Source organism: Crassostrea angulata, chromosome 10, assembly GCF_025612915.1.
Source record: "Crassostrea angulata isolate pt1a10 chromosome 10, ASM2561291v2, whole genome shotgun sequence".
NCBI classification, from domain to species: Eukaryota; Metazoa; Mollusca; class Bivalvia; order Ostreida; family Ostreidae; genus Magallana; species Magallana angulata.
In genome coordinates this window covers 5,323,809-5,342,875 of record NC_069120.1, presented here as the reverse complement: position 1 = coordinate 5,342,875, position 19,067 = coordinate 5,323,809, and the positions used below count along the sequence as shown (strand labels likewise).

At 37.8% G+C, this 19,067-nt stretch overlaps 2 protein-coding genes across 5 annotated transcripts in view; both read left to right on the top strand.

Moving 5' to 3' along the window:
* LOC128166561 (myocardin-related transcription factor B-like) overlaps positions 1 to 8,558 on the top strand; it is a 31,670-nt gene extending 23,112 nt beyond the window's left edge. For all 4 annotated transcript variants that reach the window (XM_052831819.1, XM_052831818.1, XM_052831822.1 and 1 more), the window contains 4 exons: positions 26 to 2,615; positions 3,409 to 3,544; positions 3,683 to 3,782; positions 3,896 to 8,558. In XM_052831819.1, the coding sequence (XP_052687779.1) occupies positions 26 to 2,615; positions 3,409 to 3,544; positions 3,683 to 3,782; positions 3,896 to 4,641 (3,572 nt within the window). In that variant the 3' untranslated portion in view covers positions 4,642 to 8,558. The remainder of the gene's footprint in view (positions 1 to 25; positions 2,616 to 3,408; positions 3,545 to 3,682; positions 3,783 to 3,895) is intronic.
* A 2,990-nt stretch (positions 8,559 to 11,548) lies between these two features.
* LOC128168323 (vacuolar fusion protein CCZ1 homolog) lies at positions 11,549 to 17,115 on the top strand. Its single transcript, XM_052834554.1, has 13 exons — positions 11,549 to 11,627; positions 12,293 to 12,415; positions 12,553 to 12,650; positions 12,765 to 12,855; positions 12,995 to 13,117; positions 13,727 to 13,816; positions 13,934 to 14,109; positions 15,178 to 15,327; positions 15,409 to 15,554; positions 15,640 to 15,754; positions 15,900 to 16,049; positions 16,737 to 16,864; positions 16,950 to 17,115. Exons 2-13 carry the CDS (start codon positions 12,341 to 12,343, stop codon positions 17,003 to 17,005), a joined length of 1,398 nt encoding a protein of 465 aa, XP_052690514.1. The 5' UTR covers positions 11,549 to 11,627; positions 12,293 to 12,340; the 3' UTR covers positions 17,006 to 17,115.
* Positions 17,116 to 19,067: the final 1,952 nt, after the last annotated feature.

Genomic DNA, 19,067 nt, shown 5'->3' with positions numbered 1-19,067 from the left:
TACGTGAATAAATCTTCTCTTCCAGCTGGATCCATAAAATTCAATAGGACATTTGACGAGGACTCTGAGTCCAATTATGGATTTGAGGATGAGAGTACCACCACCAGTGATGGAGTCCCTTCTCCCTGTGACTCGTCCATGTCGGAGGTGTTTAGTCCCCCCATTATCCCCCTGGCCCCAGATATCCCCGCCTCCCTCAAGTTCTCCGTGCCAGGCACACTCCCAATCACATTTACAACAGGGACGACTCTAACCAATGTGACCGGCGTATCGGGATCCAGTGCTCTGACATCATTTGCAAAACTGTCTCCCATCACGACTCAATCCTTCAGTGTTACAAACACTTCCCCAGTGAATTCTAATGGAGTGAACACAGTAAATGGGGGCAAGTTTGGCAATGGACACAATTCAAATGTAAACAAAAATAGACCTAAGAAACCAAAACCCAAAACACAACCAAAAACAAAAGTGATTAAATTTCATGAGTACAAAGGACCTCCAAACGTAGTGAAGACTCAGACAGTGGTTCCAACTAGTAATCCCTCAAGTGAAACTCCCTACCACATCATGCTACAACAACAGCAGTTGTTTTTACAGTGGCAGTTGGAATTTCAGTCCAAAAATCCTGGCTCAACGTCTGGTCGTCCTGTTGTGGTTTCGTCCCAGCAGGTTGGCACTGAACAGCCAGGCTCTATACAGGTACAGACAAGCAGCCCAGGGGCCGTCCCATTGCTGACCTCACCGGTGCCTGTGTCCTCCCCTGGCCCGGTGAATACACAGACCAGCATGCAGGGACAGCCTGAGCTGGCCTCGCCCCCGATAGTGGTACAGCAGCCCATGAAGCCTGCCCAGACCACCATCATTCAGACCCAGCCCCAGGTCCAGGTGCACACCCAACTACAGGGACAGCCCATGGTGCAAGCCCAACCACAGGTGTCTCTCCAAACTCAGTCAGGAATTCAGGTGCAATCGTCTGGACCATCCGCTGCACAGGTGAAATCTAGCATGATGGCCAAGCCTGCTCCGGTTGTTACACAGCTTCATAGCTCCTTGCCTGTTCAGACATCACCAGTGCAGAGCAAACCTTTTGTTCAGACAAAGACAATTATACACGGTCAGCCTTCGGTGCAGTTACAGTCCATAATTCCAGGAAAACAACAACAAAAGACAACAGTGCAGAGAGCTCGACCGGTGTTACAAAACACAAAGAACTCTTCTGGAAACATAAATAAGCCTCTCATGAACCTGGAGGACATGAAGGTGGCAGATTTAAAAGCTGAACTCAAAAAGCGAAACTTGACTGTGTCTGGTCCAAAACCTCAACTTATTGAGAGACTGAAACCATATCTAGACATTAATATAGCACCCAGTTCAAACACAAACAACAGAACAGACATGAAGAAGTTACCAGTTCATGCTGTCGTGAACGTTCAATCTCTGCCCATGTCGTCATCATCACCCGCGATTCTTTCAACCTCAAACGAGGTGTCCATGTCCTCCACTTCACCCCCGATATCTCCAACGATCAGAGACAAGATCTTCAATCCCTTGTCCCCTGAGGTGATGGACATTGCCCCTTCTACCAGTGTCCTGACTGCTCAGATGAAAAACAGTTTGCACTCTGCCAGCACAGGGTCCATACCCATGGCAGTGGACAACTCTAGACCCCCTTCTGTTAATCCGGAAATCTCCATGGATGTGGATTCAAATATAGACTTTTCCAGTTTTGTTAATTTTAGTCAAGCAAATTCATCAGCCATCTCTTTACCTGCAACAATTACGCTGACTACTGTGAATTCAGTTCATCCACCACAACCTACCAACATGACCAGTCCACCCATCATCTTGGAACATACGACCCAAGCATCCCCTCATCCCTCACAGGAGGAAATCCTGCAGCAACAAAGGATTAAAATTGCTCAACTTCAGAAGCAGCTGGAGGAATCTCAGAAAATTTTACAACAACAGATGCAGCAGCAGCAGCTGCAGCACCAGTTGCAGCATAATAATCCCAGACAAACTACCACTTCTACACGGGCTACGCCACAGCCTGCTTCACCTCAGCAGATTCACCAGGTTGTGCAGCAGCCTACATCCCCTGCTCATGGTATACAGCTCACACAGAACCCCACATCTCCTCGGATACAGCTGATCAAGCAACCAACTTCACCACCACAGCTACAACAGAATTCTCCCATAATGCATCAGCCATTGTCACCACCACAGCTGCCACAACAAGTTCAGATTATACAGTCACCAGTTGGCCAACAACACACACTCAACACCATCAAAATAGAAAGTGATGGCAAAGCAACGCAGCAACCTGCAACAAAAATGGTGCAAATTGCTGCTCCTCAGACGATATCTTTGGTCAACAGTTCTGGACAACCTTTGACCATACCGGTCGTATCGCAGGGCATGCAGTCCATTCTGATGCCGAACTTGATGGACAAAACAACCAAGCAGAACCTGGAGAATTTTGTGGTGAGCCACGGTTTGAACCGGAGTCTGAACATCTCTACCAAACCAAGCACCATTGTCAGCAGCTCGTCCATCCAGCAGCCATTTGTAGGGCGAACCATCACCCTGTCCCCCATCAATGGCATCAACCCAAGGTCAGTCACATTATTCTTTCTCAAGCATCACGACAAACAACAAAGGGTTTTGTATTATAGTTTGTAAAAGTGTTGTAGCAGTAACCATTATGGACACTACTTTGTTCACTGTTTTAGGTTTTGCTTTTATCTTTGACACAGAGAAAGAGAATATAGAAACTACAAAATGTACTAAGATTTAAGTTCAGAGGCCTTTGTAATCCCTTGATTTGACATTGTGATTAAGTATGTGATGAATGGGCTTTGTGGGTAAATAGTAAAAGAGGGAGAAGCTTACTGACAGATTGTTCCTATCTGCTTTGTGTAGTCCAATGCTCCCATTGTTTATCAACAATCTTTTAGACACAATTATGCATGTGTTTATTGAGAAAGAAGTGTTTATGTCTTGTGTTCTTAGAGATTTCCAAAAAATTGGGGAAGGATTCAATATCCATATATCTGCCTGTCAGTATAGAGTGCACTATAAAACGGTTACAGAATGAGTACGTCAGCCATCTGCTACTGTTAGCTAGTGCATGAAAATGTTATCTGATGTGAAACAAATTGTCTTGTATTCATTGCACTGTTCTTTTCTGTGATGTCTACCAAGCACTTGTGATCACACTGTGAACCCTGTTGTACAAAGTCAATTTTTTTATTCCATCCAATTCATTAGTCAGCAAATTCAAATTAATGTTAACACAAGACATAAACAGGTAGCTGGCAATGGCTACTAAAAAGTTCATTTTGAAAGTTGTTACGAGCTGACAGCACATTGTAGTATTTTTTTCATTTTATTCATGATTGTTTGTAGCAAACCAGCCTCTGTACCATCTTCACCCGTGGAGGGGAAAAATCAAATCATGCGGACAGCCTCCAATCCTTTCTTTGTTCCTATGAGGAAAGAACCGCCTAATTATGACGATGCTGTTAAAAATCTGGCAAATAAGGTATTATGTGAAGTCTGTCTAGAAAACCAGATTGTCTAGAAAACATCTGGTTTTCAGTTACTGTGTTGATGAAGACTTTTGTTAATTTATTAATTGTTTAGTTGTTTCATTTCTTTTCACTATTTATTTTTATTTCAGGGTCAGAATTTATCTCTAGTAGATAATAATGCTGCCACAAAGACGTCTGTTAAAAGTCAGGCAATGGATGATGTTTTGGAAATTCTCATCAGGAATGGAGGTAGATTAAAAAACAAAAGCCATGAAATATGATAGACATATCCAGATATAACAAATGATGTTTGATAAGACTTCTTATGGCAGGGGTTTAACTTAATACTTGTAATGTTTCAGAGCTACCACCCAGTGCTGCCCAGGAGCCCCCACCCACCCCAAAGACGCAGACATCAACGGTCTCCACAACGACCTCAGAGACCACGGTGCCAAGTTCCCAGTTCCAGTTCTCTGTGTTTGGTGGTTCCACTGCCACCACACTGACAGTCAGTGCTAACTCAGCCTCTGACACCACAGATGTTTACTCACTGCTGAATGGACCAATCACTGCCACTCCCTCTGTGGCAGTCAAAAAGGAGTGTAATACTCCACCCCCCTTTGTTCTTAGTGAACCCCCAGACAGTAAAGACTTAGGCCTGGACATCAATGAAATGCTGACCCAAGACTTGACCTCAATGGATTGGGCGGATGACGCCCAATTCAACCTTGACCTCACGGATACCTCCACCATGCAAACAGACCAAGACAAAGTGGGATCCTCCAAAGACATCCTGAGTGTGCCAATCGACGAAAACTCCAAGAATAATCTGCATGGCTCAGAGCCAGATTTGGCAGCATTAGGCATAAATGACACTGAAAGTGTGAATATGGACGTCTCTGATTGGCTGGATGTGATCATGCCTTCCACTGGTTTGACCCCACTTAGTGCTAATGCCCCAGTGCAGTTTCCCTCAGATCCTATACTCACTCCTAAAACACAGCAGGAGGTGCTAGACCTGTTCAGTTTTGAGGATGGTGAGTTTGGAACACCGACAGACCTACAGACAGGGATCAACTGGGAGAAGCTTACCAGCTCGTCCAACTAGTTGTCAAAGTAGAATAAACAAATTACCTTGTCTATAGGAATTAGTTAAAACTGGGTTCTGACTCACTGATAGAAGTTCTATGGTCAGAACCCTGCATGTTATTATTTATATGTAATTGTTATTGATGTGATTAACAGTTGATATATATATATTCATATATATGAAGGGTTATTATTTCAAATGCTCTTTCAAGCTTGGACCAATTATAAGGGAGACACACACACATCAGACTCTGGTAAAATTATTGCTATAGTTTTATGGAATCAAGTTAGTGTCAACAATGATAAGACCAACTGAAATGTAAGCAGAGGTGTGCATGGAATTTTTTTAGCTTATTTTGTATAGGCAGTTATTTTTGCCTTCTCAAGCTTTGTGCAGTGCTCATTTTGAGATTAAAGTCATATGTTTATAATTTTCTTTTTTTGATGTTGAAGTACTTATATGTATTTTTTTCTTGGAATTTTTTTGATTTCCATCACATACAGAGATATGACCTCTTTTTATCAGCAATTCAAGTGTGTCCCCTTCCCTCTCATTCACTAACTCACTGACAGCATATCGCCTGCTATGTGTTTTGGGTCCACATATATCGGATTGTTTACATATTGTATTGAATCTTTCTTTGTAGCAGGAGATATGCAGTCAGTGTGTTAACCAGCTCTTGTCATCTGTCATTATTTTATAAATAGTTCATAGCTGTGCTCAAATGCATTCCATCCAGACAACCTAACATTGACAGAGCTCTACCCAGCAATGTGGATTTACCAGTTCTGTTCAGTGTTCTGGGGACCATGCTTAGAACCAAAATCTTCCTCAAGTCTACTGACTGACCAGAGGAGGATTTTGCGACACCAAACCTATTATATTTCATTCAATATTATATTGATAAGGAAAACTTGAGACCACGTTTGAGTAATTATATTTCTAAAAATACCTCTCAATTTTGAATTTGGCCATAAATTCTTCCTTTTAGATTACCTTTTAAACAATAATGAAAATTCCTGGTTTGGGTTTGATATTTAATGATTTGAATATTTCAACTATTGTTTTTAAAAAGATAGTGTGAATATCAGAAAATCATAGAGTAAACAAAAACTCCTTTGATACATTCCCCAATCTGGTAGGCCCACTTTGCACTTTATCAGAGAACACACTCCTTTATTTTCTACATTCTGTATAATTATTTAATTTACTATGACTTCATATCCCTAGGTAGTGGATAGATTATCTTGTTTATTACATAAGTAACTGAAACAGAGGAGTTTGATTCCAAACATGAAGGGCAATTTCATATGTTTGTTATTTAAATTCTAGTGGGCACATATTCCTTCTGTAAGTGCTGAGTATTTATTTGAAATCATACTGTGCTAGTTTCATTTTCTCAATTCTTACTTTTTCACATTGATGTCACCCTTATACTTACTAACAGAAACAGTAGGGGTCCCCCCGGGACACCATTTATAGGAACAAACTATTTCATGTGTGCAATAGAAGAGATCAATCAGTCACTATAGTGATTTATTGGGTTTTCTAGCTCCACCTCTTTTGATATTAATATTTGTATTGTATATCAGATGTTGCTGTGAATGGCTGCTGGCATCTCTCAAAAGTAAGATATTAGATTGGTATAGTACATTTTCCTTGTTATAGATCCACTTATAAAGTAAACAAATTTACAATAGATTGATCCTTTATCGACAATAAGCATAAGGTGTAACAAATTAAATATTAAATGAAGTAATTTTACCTGAGAAAAAAAAGTGATTTTGGGTTACTGGTAATTGTATGCATGCACTGCTGTCATTAATTAAGGGTTTCTATAGCCAGACAGGTTTTGGAAATGATAAATCAGACTTGCTTAATATTTTGATAGACATTTTGATCTTCTCATTTGTCAGACTAAAGGTCTTCCAATTTGTTATTTGATGAAAATTGTTGTCATTACCAATTTAAGTTTACAACTTTTGTTGAAAGTGTTAAGTGCCTTTAAAATGACTTGTTAAAACAGATTCAAATTTGAAGTTGGCAATGAAAACTGCAACCTCCCTCCGTTTCTATCTTATAGTACCGTACAAATTATTGCACATTTTGTAACCTGCCATAAAACAATTAGAGATTCCAAGAAATTGGTTGAATTACATGTACATGCATGTATATGTAATATCTTAACTCGAGTGAGAAATCGGTAGTTAATGCGTTATGAATACAATTAAATGAAGTACATCAGATGATATATAAACTAAAACAATGATGGTGCAACAATTTGAAAATTTACCCTGTATAGCTTGTATAATGTTGTTACCCTGGGTATTTATTTGGAGTGATAACAGCTTATGAAATAACTTTGTAGATATGTTGGGTTTTTTTTTTTTTAAATACATGTGTGTTATTGCCGTGTGTATGAGTATTTGCACATAGAGTAATATATTTGCATTGTTAGATCACAATCTTGTTTTTTGTGATGATTGTTGTTATTTATTTTGTATTTGTAACTTTGAATTGACTTGAAAAGCATACAAGCACTGACTATATATCTGTTACATTTGGGTCTCTTGTGGCAATAGTATGAAAATAGAAAGTTTTCACAGTTAATATTCATGCATTTATATTATACCTACTACTGTAACTGCAGGCAATTTGTGTGTTTTTAATATATCTAAATTCTTGTCAGATCAAAACAATGGTCTAAAAATTAGTCAACATTTAGGTTGTGTATTTTAGATATTTTCTTTATTAGTTAGTGTGAATTAATCTTACCTGTTACACATAGATTTTCTCCTCTATAGTTGCTGTATCTTGTATCTTACCGATACGAGTCTTATGACTTAGAGACAACTCCATTTTCTTCTGAAAACCCTTATGATGGTTTCAAACAGATCAAAAGGGGGAGGGAGGGAAGGGCTTTTATAAAAATAATGTGTAAAAATTGTGGTAGGTTTGGGATAGCCTTCTATTACCTCTATTTCTTATTGAATGTGTAATGAAAGTCTCATTCTATTCTCTGTGTAGTACTGTTATTTACATTCCGAACTAATTAATTTCCTCCTCTTTCTCTTTCAAACACCATTGCAACATTGTGTTAGGTTATTTGCCTAGTAGTCCCAGCTTCTGTGGTCAGAAAACCTTTTGAGTTGCCCCAGGTTGTTGTGTAGAACATATCATTTATGTGTGCTGTAGCAGGCCTCTGTATTGTACATGAGTAGTTAGCAGCTCGCGACATAGTACCTGTATGCTAGAAATTCTATGTCAGTAGAATGCTTGGTTTGAAAAACAATATGCTGTATAGAACAAATATTTTTTTCATAGTAGGTAGGAAAATTCTTGATGAAATTATCAAGAGCACACTTAGATAACTTTGCCCCACACTTTGTTAAAAAAGTTCCTATTTAGGAAGGTACTCTGTGTACCAATTCAGTTGATAGTTACCTGTAAAGGAGGGATCCTGTGTTAATGGAAACCCCGGTACTTCATTATATTGTTGTTATATTATGAAATGTTTCACAATATGGGCCAAAATAATTTTAACGTAACTAGTTGATGTACTTTTGAACGGTTAACACAACTTGTTACATTACAATGAAGCTTGTTAAGACTGAGAGCGTCCATTGTTGTTTTCACACTGTGATGTTGTGTAAAAGCCTTGTGCTATCTTCTTTAAAAGTCATATGTTTGTGCCAAATATGTTGTAGATAAGTAGATCTCGCATTCATGATAATGTGGATGCTGTGGATTCAACCTTCTGTTGTCTTTGAAGTAACTATGGTAACTGCAGCATGTTCATGACATCACTTCCTGCTTTGTCCCTGTTTGACTTGTATGTGGTGGCTAGTATAACCCTATTTTGTACATACTTTTTATATCATACACTGTAAATGCTGTCTTTGAGACCCAAATAAACTCAGCTTGATGTTATCAAATTGTTCTTTTTTATATTCTGGGATGTTTTGTATTGTTAATGAACCCACTGAAAAATCACTCTGAATCCCAAACTGTTGATCTTGGCAAGCGAAATCATTTATGTCTAATCAGCCAGAATGATAGGGTGTGCAATTTGGACAATATTGGGGTATGTGAATGGCAGTTGTTAAATTACTTGTATTACTGCAGGTCAGGTAGCATGTTTTGTTTTTCCTACAAAATAGTGGGTAGAAATGAACGAGTCGGTGATGAAGTGCACGTTTTATGAGTGTTGGTGTCACAACTACTTGGATTTTTATGGAATTTAATGCAGCCACTCTAAATATTAAACAGCCCCAAAAATGTTTGAGATCAGAAAATCTTGCCTATGTCGATTATATTGACAAGAGTCTGAATTTTTCTACAATGGGGGATATTTTGGGAATTTAAGCAGTATTGAAACAATCATGAAGGTTGTCGTTTTGGCTCTATGGTTTGCCTACTATTCGGGATAATAGTTTAACATGATCCATGTTACCCTCTTCCAAGGTACGGCAGGTAAGACCAAATATGGATTTGTCGTGGAACCAAATAGGAAGTCTGACTGTATGGGCTTTATTAGGGCTAAGTGTGGTGTTGGAATAGGCATAAAGGTGCGTTGGTTAAAAAAATCACTCTCGTGCTTTCGCAATACAAGCAGTCACGCGAACATGACTTGACATATGATGTTGCGTAAATAAATTAACTGTACACAACACGCCATCGCGCTAACTCGGAATAAGCGGCGGCGGTTGTTGTATTGTTACGCTTCTGCGTGTAAATGCGCGACAACGTGTTGTGCGAAGTTTCGTTAATACGAGCGGCGAGAACGCTGAACGCTGTTGGGCTTTTGGCGATAGCCCTTCCCTACCACCATAGTAAGCAGAATTTGTACATTCCTTCTTCGGTAGGTATAAACGTCCAATATAAGTTACATACCAGTAAGAAGTGCATTGTCAGTAAGACAAACAAGCGCTAATAAAGTTCTCGGCGTATTTCAACGTACGAGTTCGCGTTTACATGTATAACGTGCTTGTGAACTGTTCCGCACATCCAACTTACAACTGATAACTCACAAACTGTACGATGTCTGTGTTGAAGAAAACTTTTACATGTACATTATTTTGGTTCAAACTCGGCGAACTTTCTCCTAACATATGTATTCAACGTCGACGTCGATTCGTTTTCTTTAGTTTTCACTGGCGTCGGAAGCAAATTGAAAGTGGGGGGGCTAAACTAACCCTCAGAAATGTTGAGAAAAAAGTAATTCCCAAAATCATGGAAATCCTAATCCGGGGGGGGGGGGGGGGGGGGAGTATACATATACTTACAAGCGAAAAAAAAAACTTACTTACCCAAATTTTTTTTCCTTCCAAAATCATGAAATTCCTAATCCGGGGGGGGGGGGGGGGGGGCTAGTATGCTTCTGAATTCAACTTCTCTATCTTTCAAGGTAAATTTAGGAACAAAAATCTTTCCTGCGAAAAAAAGTGGGGGGGGGGTGGGGGGGGGGGGTGGGCTGAACCCTCTATCATGCTATGTTTCTAACGGTTAGGTATAACTTTGCAAAAAAAGTGGGGGAGCTAAGCCCCCCCCCCCCCCAGCCCCCCCGGTTCCGACGCCTATGGTTTTTATCTGTCCATCGCCATGCTGTGACGTTATACGTTGCAGTCATCGTCGGAATCCCACGACGGCCAATCTCGGAAGCGCTATAGGTATCTGATGAATATGAGTTGCAGCGTGGTAGACGCATTGATCACTGCGTTCAAAGTCTGAAGGAAAAACTAAGAGTGTTGAAAGGGGATATAAAATTCTTTAGGTTAACTTATGGTGTCCACTCTTAGCCAAAACAAAAAAACTGTCCATCATGAAACACACTGTCAACACCTTGAGCGGCACCGTAGCGACACAGCAGTGGGACAGTGAAATACTAATAAAAAATCTGTAAATTGGGTATTGAGACACATTTTATGCACTACATGAATATAAAAGTCACAATCATAAGCTCACTTATTAAAATGATAAAGTGATTTTTCTATTCACACCACACAACCCCCCCCCCCCCCCCATATGAAAAGTTCCTTTACGAAGAAAGTGGCAACTGCAACTGGGAAAAATCCTGTATCCGAGCTTGGCCACACCTTTTGTGTTAGTTGGTTTATCTTTGATACATTTGCAAAAGATACTGTTATAAGATTCCATATTTAGCATTTTAAAAACCATCTATTGTGTCAGTTTGTTTTAGTAATTCAAAGTATTTTCGTCCCCCCTCACCCTTTTTTTTCCAAAGTTAGTCTTAACCATTGGGTACATAGCATCAGGGATCGAGGGTCCAGTTCTCCCCACTTTTCTCGCAGCAAACATAATTGTTTCTAAATTTACCTTTAAAAGATTGAAATATTGATAGTGATATTGAAAATTGGAGTCATAGGTATGCCCCCCCCCCCCCCCCCCAATCCACGGATTAGGAATTTCATGATTTGGAGAGGAAAAAAATTCTGGTAGCTAAGATTTTTGTTGGAGTTAATAGGTATATCCCCACCCCCCCCCCCCCCCCCCCACCCCACACAGACATTAGGATTTTCATGATTTTGGAATTAGTTTTTTTTTTTTGGCTATGCATGATAGAGGTTAAGCCAAGAAATGAAGAACGCGTCGAAGCCAACAAATGAAGAAAGCGTCGGTAGCGATCTCGTACGGTGCAAGCTGTTAAATAGTTGCAAAGTTACTGGAGTGGGATAAAAATCAGTAAATAAAGGAGAAAAATAGAAATGGGGAGGGGGTCCACAAGTGTATGTTACTCGACATCATTACAAAATGTGCATCAGAATCGATTTAGTTTCTTGTTTTGTTCTTTCCTTTTCTTATCAGAAAAAACATTGAGTCTTTCAGAAATGAGTTAATTTGACATTACCGTGACTCGAATAGTTTGTAGATTGAGTTAACATTAGTCTACGATAAAAACAAAAGTGAAAATAGGAATTTCCGGTGGATCAGAGTTCGATACAAACCAAATACTTTACTGTGGATAAATCAAGCTTATTGCCATTGTTAGTCTCTCAGATATTGATTCGATTCTTACAAATGATTGTATCATAACTATGCTAAACAAATTATCTGTTTCCTTTTGCACTTAAAGTTTGTTTTGAACTGTTTATATGAAACAGGTGTATCAAGAAAAATTGAAGCAATATGACGTATTAGCTTAAGGTACTTCACTACACCGAGATTTAAACTTGTTAAGACACTACGTCACAAGATGGCGATTTAAATGATTGTATCAATCGGCTCAGATGTATATCGTAATAGCTCAGTGGTTAAAGTATCAGCCTTGTGAACCGCAGAGTTCAAATCCGCCTGGGGCTTTGGTTCATGTTTACTGAATGACATTTTTGAAAATATCCTTTTTTATCTAAAATTGCACATTTTTTCGCTTATTTGACACATATACTTCTTATCCATCATGCTATTCATCTGATTTGAGAAACTATTTCAAGGTGTAGTGAGGCACCTTAAATGTTTAAATAAATTAGAAAGAAATCTAGTAAAAACGACTGACATTGTATAAATCTACAATTTAAGATAACAAAATTACAAGGTAATATATATATGTGAGAATGGACTGTTATATTTGATAATCAGAAACTAAAACAGTTAAAGAAAACCAACTCGTGCAATACGTACAATGTAGCATTGATTTGTATTTAATTTGAAGATGATGTGAACTTTCCCCAATGTAAAGTAATGTAGCTGAGGATTTGCAATGGGGACCAAGGGCGGGATTTCTTTGGCCAGCTTCTGTGTTTTTAACCCAACATATGGACCAAGGGAAGGAGAGGTACTTATTTGTACATTTATTACCATATTTCATCAGATTTTCATTTTGAAAAACATTGAGTTGAATTAAAATAAGCATGTATATTGTAGGTATGCATTGTTTTATTTTTAAAGATAGTTATCATTATTTTTTTTCAGGAGCACAAGAAGATTGTATTTTTCTATCCCAAAGAGACAGACATAGATACCCAGATAAAACACATTGGTCTCTGTGAGGCTATAGTCAGATTCACAGAGTATGTTACCCATTTAAAAACAGAACTCTAAGCTTTCTTTATTCAAATAAAAATGATTTCATCTGTAAATTGAACACATTTTGATATCTACAGACATGCTTCTCTATATTACAGAACATTTTCTAACAAGCCATGCCAAAGTCTCCACACAACCAAGAGAAGACAACTCTTTTTGGAAGCAGAAAAGGATTTCTGGATGATTATGGTAAATTTCTGGATTTTACCTTTTTGAATACAATTGTTAGTTCAATTGTTAGGTAAAGAAATTCTAAAACCAATACTGAAACCATATGTAACAGCTTTTAAGAAATGTTCAAAAACGATTTATTGTTTTGACTTTTTAGACAGTTACAATTCCCTTCACGGAGAAGACAAAGGATGGACAGTCTGTGCTTGAGTACCATGAAGAGGAGGTACAGGATCGTGTGTATGAGGCCATTCTACAACAAGCCTACAGAATGTTTCAGGTATGAGGCCATTCTACAAATAGCCTACAGGATGTTTCAGGTATGAGGCCATTCTACAACAAGCCTACAGGATGTTTCAGGTATGAGGCCATTCTACAAATAGCTTACAGGATGTTTCATGTATGAGGCCATCCTACAACAAGCATATACTGTGGAATCATTGAATTTCTTGAGGGCCAATTTTCGTGGTTTGTGGGGTTTTTGCTTGTTTGTGGGGATGCAATTTTTGGATGCGTCGGTTTTCAGTTTCAGTAGGAAAACTAAATCTTTCAAAATCAGTCATTGTTGAGGATGTAAATATATATGTAAGGGCTACCCACAAATACATGTGTACTGCAAAAATTGAGCCTGACAACAAGCCTACAGGATGGTTCAGGATGAGGCCATCCTACTACAATCCTATAGGATGTTTCAGACATTCAGATTGTTTATATGCCTGATTTACATGTATATATTAAAACTGTCCACATTTGATCTTTCAACAAGTAATGTGGTCACATCCAGAGTAATTCATATACATGTGTTGAAATATTAAAGTTATAAATAATAAAGTATGTGACCTGATATGAGGTATATATGTGTAAACTGACATTTTGAATCTGGTTTCAGTTATTTAATGGGACATTTGCCTCCATATTGGAAAGAACAGGAAATAATGTTAAAGTTTTACAACAGAGACTGGAGCATTTTTATGTTAGAGTAAGTGTAAATAACTATCCATTCTTAGCATTAAAAACATGATGTTGAATCATGATAACTTCATGAATTTGTATTGCTTGTTATCATGATACTACAAGTAGTATTGCTTGTGTTAAGTTTTTACAGACTCTGCGATTGCCACAAGGGGATATTTTGGACATTTTTTCTGGGATCCACTTCATGCCATTAGATAAGAACACCTACCTCCATGTGCAGTGTTTCATCAACCTGTTGGAGGCTTCATTCTCTAGCATCAAATACACAGCTTTTCTCTACAATGACCAGCTGGTCTGGTATGTTGCAATAATCATCTGGTAGATTTTTATCTCACCTGAGCCAAAGGCTCAAGTGATAGCTCCCCTGAGCCAAAGGCTCAAGTGAGCTTTTCTGATCAAAATTTGCCTGCTGCTGTTGTTGTCGTCGTTGTCTTCATAAACTTTTCACATTTTCACCTTTATCTCCAGAATCACTGGCCTAATTTCAACCAAGGATTTCAAGTTTGTTCAAATGAAGGGCCAGTTCCCCTTCAAAGGGGAGACAACAAGGAAAGAGCAAAATAGGGTTAAGAGTTTTAAAATTGTTTTCCAGAACCACTGGGCCAATTTCAACCAAACTTGGCACAAAGCATTTTATGGGGAAGGGTTTCAAGTTTGTTCAAATGAAGGGCCAGTCCCCCTTCAAAGGGGAGACAACAAGGGAAGAGTAAAAATAGGGTTGGGAGTTTTAAAAATCTTCTTCTCCAGAACCACTGGGCCAATTTCAACCAAATTTGGCACAAAACATTCTTGGAGGAAGGACTTTAAAGTTTGTTCATATGAAGAGCTAGTTCACATTCAAAGGAGAGATAATTAGGAAAGAGTGAAAATAGGGTTGTGTGTTTGAAAAATCTTCTCCAGAATCATTAAGCCAATTCAACCTAACTTTGAATTTTTTTTTTACACTCGAGTCAAATTAAGGTCGGGATCAAAATCAAGTACATTTGCTGAATTTCAAGTCTTTTGATGCACTTTAATCAAAGGCTTTCTTAAATGCATTAACATTTGATAAAAATCATTTTTTTTCAATGTACCGGTTCATATAACTTTATATCCAGGAATACAATAAATATATACATAAGTGAACTAAAGAATTGTCTCTTGGGGAGCAATGTTGTCCTTTGGCCATTTGTACTCCATATACCCAGTATTTAGTATTTTGATGTAAAATCTTGAAAAATAGAAAAATTTGTAGTTAGCTTTAGTTTGAACATAAAATTGATGTGTTTATATCATCAAAAGACTGTATAACTCTCTAATTATTAACCAAAGGTTGTGCAAGCCATTTGACCCTGACCATGACCTAATTTTTTTTATGATGTGTAGGAGTGGTCTAGATCAGGAGGATATGAGGATTATCTATAAATACCTGATCACCAGTTTATTTCCGTCCTATCAAGAACAAGAACTCCAGTCTACAAACTCCGTGTCCCCCTCCAGAAACTCAGCAGCACCTGGGGATGTGCATTATGGAAAGTAAGGGAGATAATGGCTTTCTTTGACCAAATGATTGTACACATACAAATATTGGCACCTTAATCTCTGGTTTTATTTTAGGTTTATCACGGGACCACCTGACATAAGAAATGAGAAGAATTTGGGCAAAGTTCCACGCGTGTACATAAACACAGAATGCTGTAATGAGGAGTGCTTTCTTCTGGTGTATAGAGCACACAATGCCAGTGTCTGCATGTTTCTTCCTGGTAAGTTTGCTTAATGCCAGTATACTGTAATAGTACAGAAATGGAGTTATGTTTCCTGTTTACTCTGTACCTTTTCCCTTATTAGCTGCCTGCAAGATCAATTTTGAGCTCTGTCACAAACTTGATAGTTTCCTTGGACCGCGGTTGTCACAGTTGGCCTCTGATATTGGTGAACAATTCTCCAAGAAAGCGGCCTCAGGGTATGTGTAGTAAATTTAAATGCGACAAAAATCTAAGTTGCATTAATTCATTCCAAAACTCACTTAAAAAAAATTATAAATCAATTATAGATACTTTGTTTTTAATAGTGGAAATGAAGTCAATTGCCATGTTCTTTGTCAATAGAGCAGATACAGCGTATCGATTTATTTACTTCAACCATATGAACCTGGCTCAGAAGACGACGGTTCACTCGGACATGAGGAAGACGGGTAGTAACAACATTCCACCAGAAACTCTCAAACTACTGACAGACATTAGCTCCGATATGTCCAAGTATGACTTGTAGTTTCTTTTTTTAACATTTTATAAGGCATCGGGGGCATGCAGTCGAGACCAAGGGTGAAAATTCTCCAAATTCAATGATGAATGCAAGATGTAATATTGTCCTTTAATAGCATTAGTTTGAAATTGTACCCGATTCATATCAATAACTCTGGCCTCCTTTTCCTGGTCCATGTACAACAGCATTGTAGGCCTGTATAGCAGAGTGGGTGTTCAGTTGTGTTCTAGTCATAGGAAATTGTAGCAAGCTCTTGCTAGTACCAGCAGCTCAGCTGAACAGGCACTAGGCACACAAAACTGACCCCAGCTCACTCTTGATCTAATTCTCACATTTACAGATCATATTTATGTTAAATCTTTGAAGGGAAATCAAAAGAAAGCTTGTCAAATTTTTACAAATGAACCTACCATTACAATTTGATTACTATATCCAACGGAATTTACAAATATTAATTCTTTAAAAGTAATACAAGTAAATAGTTGTACAAGTTCAGTGCATTGTTGTTCAGTTCATAAAACTAAAGATTTATGACAAAGTTGTAAGTTCCTTTGTAAAAAAAAAAAAAGAAGCAATCCTGACCTTTGATGATCAATGGTTATGGATGTACGTAAATTGACCTTGGTTGCAGCCTTTCAGTGTTAACGTATGTTCATGATTTAATCAAAAACTGGTTGCAGGAGCCCAGAGGATGGGGAGATCATTGTGAAGACGTCCACGGATAATTGGGTGGTGGGAAAGAAGTCGGATCACCGCGAGTTCTTTGTGGTCATCAATCAAAAGAATGCCAATCTCATAGAAATCAATGGTAAACCCACAACTTGTCATTCCACACCAGTTGTATTTAGAAAACAATATGTGTTATATCTCTAATCTTTTCATTCATATTTCAGAGGAAGTCAAAAGACTATGCGCCTCTAATTTTACCAGTATATTTTTCCTGGATTGACGATGCAAGGCTTTAGTGTTTTTATTTTTGTTTGTGCAATAAAACTCTCTTCCTTTAAATATGAGTCCTAAGTATAATGTTTTATATCAATAAATTATTTTATTTAAATGAAGAAATGAATTTGTGTTTATTTGCAACAGTAGTGCAAAGGTTTAAATGGTCCATGGAATGACATGCAACACTCAAAATAACATGCAGCAAGTTGTTTAATATATCAATACAATATTACAAATCATTAAGATGAAGTGAAGAAAACTGGGGGGGGGGGGGGGGGGGGCTAGTATGCCTTTGACTACAACTTCTCAATATTTAAATCTTTTCAAGGTTAATTTAGGAACAATTATGTTTCCTGCGAGAAAAAGCGTTGGGGGGAGGGGGGGGGGGGGGGCTAAACCCTCTATGATGCTATGTGCCTAATGGTCTAAATTTGCAAAAAAATTGGGGGGGGGGGGGGGGCTAAGCCCCCCGGTTCCGACGCCTATGCATATTAGTCTTCTACTGGTCATAAAACTAACTCCAGAACGTAAAAAGTTTTAAAACCATGTCAGTTTTCATTTTTCAGTTCCAGTCAAAACTAGAAAACTGACCAGTCAGGAAGGGCCCCGCTATGACAATTAATATAGAGAAGTGAAAAAAACTTTGAATTCCATTCTCTTTATATTAACAATGATGAAAAATAAATGCCCGGCATAAGATGTAAAGAACTGTTATATATAAAGGATCTCATGATTTGTAGTTGGATATGATTTTCATCCAACAATTAAAGTGTTAAACTGAGGGGTAAAAATATAAGGGTGCAGCTCAGGGAATGAGAGTTTAATTTGATTACATTTTAAAAAAATATATAAAAATTATAACTAACAACTGTATTTTTAATAGATTTCAAGATAATTCCTGAATGTCCAAAAACTCTAAATAGTAACCTTGTATCTGCATAAAACAGGGATAACCTCCAATCTTATAAAAAAACTAAACTAAATGTGTATTTAAAAAAGATTTAAACTGGTGTTTTATAAAATGCAAGCCTTCAGTGAATGCAAATACATTGTATCACCCAGGGTTGACCACAACTTCAAAACAAACATCAGTTGCAGACAAAGGTGTTCATTAATCTTCATATGACAGATAGAGATAAACCTCTAAATTTTCTGCAGGCAAGATAATTAATCCCAGGGGGTTAATTGTTCTGCTCTCTCATCCTTTTCTTCTAAATTTACAATAAGATTTTTTTTTCAGAAATGACAGAATGGGGTTATTATCTGATTATCTGTTAAAATTAACAGCATTAATATAAAATAGTGAAAAAAGATATCTTAATATATATCTTGATTTATTATCATAAATCTTTGTGTACGGTATTTTAACCAAAATAAAGTATGAATATCATACACTGTATTTTAAATCCATATTTCAAAGAATGTACACAATTAATACTACACATCATTCAAAATTGACCTTAACTTCAAAACAAAGGTCATTTGCAGACACAGGCAGTGCAGTAATTAATCTCAATGTGAAAGATAAAGCTTAGGATTTTCTTCCTGTAGAAGGTTAAGTAATCCCAAAGGACAAATATTGCACAGCCTTCCAAGTATACAATGGTAACATTCTCAGCAGTTATCTCTCTTTGCCCATTCATTCTTATGCATAGTTAAAGAATCTACCCCACCACCCCAGCTCCAAACCAGAAGACATAGAGAACCAAACTTAGCATCAAAATATGTATTTCTGCCTACTGAACTACCATACCAAATTTAAACTTGATTGGGCAACCCTAAAAAAAGTTATTAGAAAAAAACAAAAAATTTGTGGACGGAAGTGACAGACGGACAGACGGACGGACGGACGGACAGTGATTACTATAGGGCACCCGCAAATCCTTGTGGGGCCCTAATGATGTGAATTACCTTAAATGTTTATTTCAAAGACCTCCATGTGGCTGTTCGAAGGAACCCCCCCCAAAAAAAAAACACATTTCCACTGCACGTTTTAACGTATCAAAATGAGTAGCAATAATAATTGTATTACATTGCCCTTAAAATTTTAAGGAATATATTTTACA

What these genes read in the sequence shown, in the direction of transcription:
- LOC128168323 (XM_052834554.1), top strand. Translation starts at nt 12,341, where the DNA reads ATGGGGACCAAGGGCGGGATTTCTTTGGCCAGCTTCTGTGTTTTTAAC. An exon ending in AAGCCTACAGAATGTTTCAG is followed by an intron (nt 13,118 to 13,726) that starts GTATGAGGCCAT and finishes ATCTGGTTTCAG; the next exon opens with TTATTTAATGGGACATTTGC. An exon ending in CAATCTCATAGAAATCAATG is followed by an intron (nt 16,865 to 16,949) that starts GTAAACCCACAA and finishes TTCATATTTCAG; the next exon opens with AGGAAGTCAAAAGACTATGC.